The sequence below is a fragment of the Pinus tabuliformis genome, chromosome 3_2, assembly GCF_031772625.1.
Source record: "Pinus tabuliformis cultivar Carrire ecotype Pingquan chromosome 3_2, CPIR1, whole genome shotgun sequence".
NCBI lineage: Eukaryota > Viridiplantae > Streptophyta > Pinopsida > Pinales > Pinaceae > Pinus > Pinus tabuliformis.
The window spans coordinates 882,089,625-882,093,956 of NC_142302.1; the positions used below are offsets into that span (position 1 = coordinate 882,089,625).

The window sequence follows — 4,332 nt, forward strand, 5'->3', positions numbered from 1 at the left end:
TGGGAATAGAGCTATGAGGAAACAAATTGAAGATTTGAAGACACAACTAAGCCAGATACCTGCAAAATGAGTTTTCTTTTCAAGAAAGGTTTTGTTTCAAATTTTTGACTAATTTGCTTAATCTTATTTTTATGAAGAAATATAATCCCTGTTCAACATGTGAAAAGTTGAAGGAAGTTTTTTGGCAATCAAATACTCTGTTGATAAAGATCTCGGGTCAAAGGAAAACTGTTTCAAATAACTCAGCAGTTTCGTAGCGCGCTACGAAACTGCTGAAGATGTTGTTTTTAACGCAAATCAAGTAGTTTGAATTATAAGCGGGAATTTTGAAAGGGAAACGTCTAAAGGGTGTGCAAGACATCAGCTGGAGCGAACAACAGCCAATCAGGTCAAGACAGATAGATGTTTAAAAGGGTTGAATATTCAAATCCAATTTTGAATTTTTGTCATAAAGCCCCTTTATCACAGTTCAAAATATATCAAACGATTTACCTGCAAGAAATTTTTTCCTGTACACATGTTCATCAAAAAAGATTACAACGCATCAAGGACGTGGCAGTCTTCCACATCTTGGGTAATTAAAGGCTAAAGAACATGCTTATGTGCATTCGAAAATTTTGAAAAAAACTGAAGCCGAGAAGCAAGGGTAACCTCCTAATATTTCTGAGCAGTTAAAAGTTTTAACATCCAAGGTCAACATGGGGCATTAAATACCCATCTCAGCCATCTCAGCCAAACTGAAAGAGGACCAGGTGTCAAAGAACGAGGAGAAACCATCATGCATATAATATGGAGTTAGAGTCATAGTAGATTTAGAACTCTTAAAAAGCTCCAGTCAGCACTTTATTGTATTTATTAGTTAGTTAAATAGTTGATAGGTGTCATTAGAGGTAGTTATCGAATTCCCCTCATGCTGGAGGAGGAATCTCGATCAATTAGAATAAGAATTCTATATATAGCTGAAAGAGCAATGTAATGAGGGTTGGAAAACTTTATGACAGAGCATTGTATTTGGCTTATGTAAAGACAGAGTTTCAGTAATATAATTTGGCTTTACTTCTCAGGATTCATGAAGGATTTCTATGTTCAGAATGTGTGATCTTGTCCTTTCCTAAATTTTTACAGTTGTATAAATGTATAATCACTCAGAATTCACTGATTGTGCTCTGATTTCCTGTATGCATTTATAAATTGTGGTTTCATATGAGTTATGTTCTGAATATTCAAATGCTAAATGCCCTGACTTCTATGTAAAGTCAAGATCCTTGTTTATTGAGGTGTTGTTGACTCCATAGGCCCAATGGAAACTTGTTTAATGTTTTTCCAGCATCTATATTTGTCACAGTTATTTCACAAAGAGTTAGCCATCTTATCTTAATCAAAATCATTAACCCATCTAGAGAGAGCCCTCTCAGGTTGAGGAGGCTAAACCTCAGCCTAAAGTAGGTTTGAAATAGTTACTTAGAGTCAACCTGACCAGCAGCCTATCAGGGTCTGATTTTGAGATAACAGGTCCAAATTGGGAGTCGATTCCATTCCTCAAGACCATTTGGAGAAGATAGAAATGGCCTACTTGCAGTTGGAATACATCAACCAGAATGTAGCCAAAAGGCAATGGGGAAATAGCAGCCAAACAGGAGTAGAAGCCAACATGGATCTGGATCAATATAAACCACAGGGACCAGGTAGGAAAAGAGGGCACAAATCCATAAGACAGCAGATACAAGAGCTGGGCAGACACCTAATCAATGAGGGGAAAATCAGGGCATTGGTCCTTTCTGCTCCAAAGACTGCTCAATGAAAATCACAACCTAGAACATCAGGGGGCTCAACAGTACCTCCAAAAGAAGGATCTTGAAAAACCACCTATTCTCGCATCACCCAGACATTGTACTACTACAAGAATCCAAATGCTCTTCCAAGAGCATGGAAACTCTTAAAAAACTTGTTTCCAACAGTCATCAATGCATCAGCATAGATGCAATCGGGTAAGCAGGAGGGTTGATCGCATTTTGGAACAAAAGCAAATTCACAATACAAAATGCTCTGTCCACCAAGCACTCTCTATCGGTGATTTTTAACATGCCAGATTCAGGGAAATTGATCTGCGTTACCAATGTATATGGACCCCAACGACTTCAGGAAAAGCTGGAGATGCTGCTAGACCTGGATGAAGTCAGACAACACCATGGGGCAGATCACTGGATTTTAGGAGGAGACTATAATATGATTACCAATCTAGCAGAGAAAAAGGGAGGACTACGAAGACTGGATAAGGACTCGGAAGCATTCAACACTTTTATTGCTGCTTCCAAACTCATTGACATCCCCACCGTCAATGGTCTACATACCTGGAACAATAAGCAAGGAGGAAACCGACAGATAGCTTCAAGGCTTGACAGATTCCTCATGTCGGAATCCATTCAGCTGCAAAACATAGACATGGAGGCCAACATTCTGCCCATAGGAGGATCTGATCACTGGCCAGTGCAGATCCACTTCACCAATTTGGATAAACCCCAAAACAAACCTTTCAGATTTGAGGCCTTTTGGACAGAGCACCCATCATTCATGCAGAATATACAAAACTGGTGGACTCAAACCACCATAAGGAGCGACAACATCATGTACATAATCCAGCAGAAGCTCAAAGCCATAAAGACCAACCTCAAAAAATGGAACAAAGATACCTTTGGCGACATAATGCAAGCCAAAAAAGAACTCGAGGTAAAAATGGCGAACCTCCAACAAACTTTGATCACAGAAGGGCCTACTGAGGAGCGGAACACTCAAGAATCGATTTTGCAAAGGCAATGGGAAGAAAGACTAAAATAGGAAGAGCTACTGTGGAGACAGAAATTGAGAGTGCAATGTTTAAAACAAGGCGAGCGCAACACCAGCTTCTTTCACAAGTCTACCATCTAGAATAGAGCGTTTAATCGCATCCTATCCCTCAAAACTGCAGATGGCAATCAAGTCTTCTCAAGGGATCACATCGGATCTGAGCTCAACTCCTACTTCACCTCTCTTCTCAGCAAACCCCTTCAAGATTGATCCCAAGCCATAAATGAAATTTTGGGGGCCATACCCAGCTTAGTTACAGAGGATCAAAACGCCCTGCTTCTAAGAGAGTTTACTGAACAGGAAATTGAAGAAATCGTCTTCTCCATGGCCACGAACAAGGCCCCCGGACCTGACAGATTTACAATTGAATTCTTCAAGGCATGCTAGCCTATCATTAAAGCTGAACTTCTTATTCTTGTAAGAAACTTTCATAGAACCAAGAAAGTGCTTCCTGCCATCAATGCCACTTTCCTTACCTTGATTCCCAAATCGAACCAGGCTGACTCCCCTGATAAGTTCCGCCCCATAGCCCTTTGCAATGTCCTCTATAAAATCCTTTCCAAATTGATGGCTGACAGACTTAAATCCATCCTCCCCTCAATCATTTCCCAAGAGCAAACTGGCTACGTCGAAGGAAGATAGATCACTGACAGCATAATCCTCACCCAAGAAGTATTGCACTCTCTCAAAACAAACAGATCTCCAGGCATGTTAATCCAGCTTGATCTGTCCAAAGCCTTTGATAGAATCAGCTGGCAATACATGAAAGCAACCCTGCAAGCTTTTGGATTCAGTCAGCTATTGACAAACTGGATAATGGAACTGGTTTCAGGTTCCTTCTTCTCTATTCTACTAAATGGAGGACCCCTACAACCCTTCAGTCCATCCAGAGGTATTAGACAAGGAGACCCCCTGTCTCCTTTTCTCTTCATCATAATGGCAGAAGGGCTAGGAAGATCCTTAACCAAGGCAAAGCAGCAGAACCAACTCAAAGGCATCAAACTGGTACACCAAGGACCCACTATAACGCATCAGCAATTCGTGGATGATACCATGCTCATGGGCGCCCCCATAATACAGGAAGCTCGCACCATCAGCAAGGTGTTAAAAACCTTCTCGGAAGCCTCAAGTATGGAAATCAACCTAACCAAATCCAAACTTTTTTTCTTCAACACATCCATTCCTGTGCAGAGAAATCTCAGTAGAATTCTGAATATTAAAAAGAGCTCCCTTCCAACCAAATACCTTGGTATACCGCTTTTGGAACATGCCTACAGATCAGGCAACTGGGAATCCCTCCTCAACAAGATGAGAGCTAGGCTAAGCAGCTAGACCCACCGGGCACTGAACATGGCCAGCAAACTGATACTGATAAAGTCCATCCTTCAAACCATGCTAGCCTACATGTTCTCAGCACTTGCAGCCCCCAAGGTGGCATACAAGACCATTCAAAACATTCAGCGCTCCTTTCTCTGGAATGGACCCTCT

At 41.2% G+C, this 4,332-nt stretch overlaps 1 protein-coding gene across 1 annotated transcript; it reads left to right on the plus strand.

The window, feature by feature from the left end:
* The first annotated feature begins 2,082 nt into the window (after nucleotides 1-2,082).
* On the plus strand, nucleotides 2,083-2,835 carry LOC149183426 (uncharacterized). Its single transcript, XM_089414942.1, has one exon. It carries the CDS (start codon nucleotides 2,083-2,085, stop codon nucleotides 2,833-2,835), a length of 753 nt encoding a protein of 250 aa, XP_089271068.1.
* The last annotated feature ends 1,497 nt before the right edge of the window (nucleotides 2,836-4,332 follow it).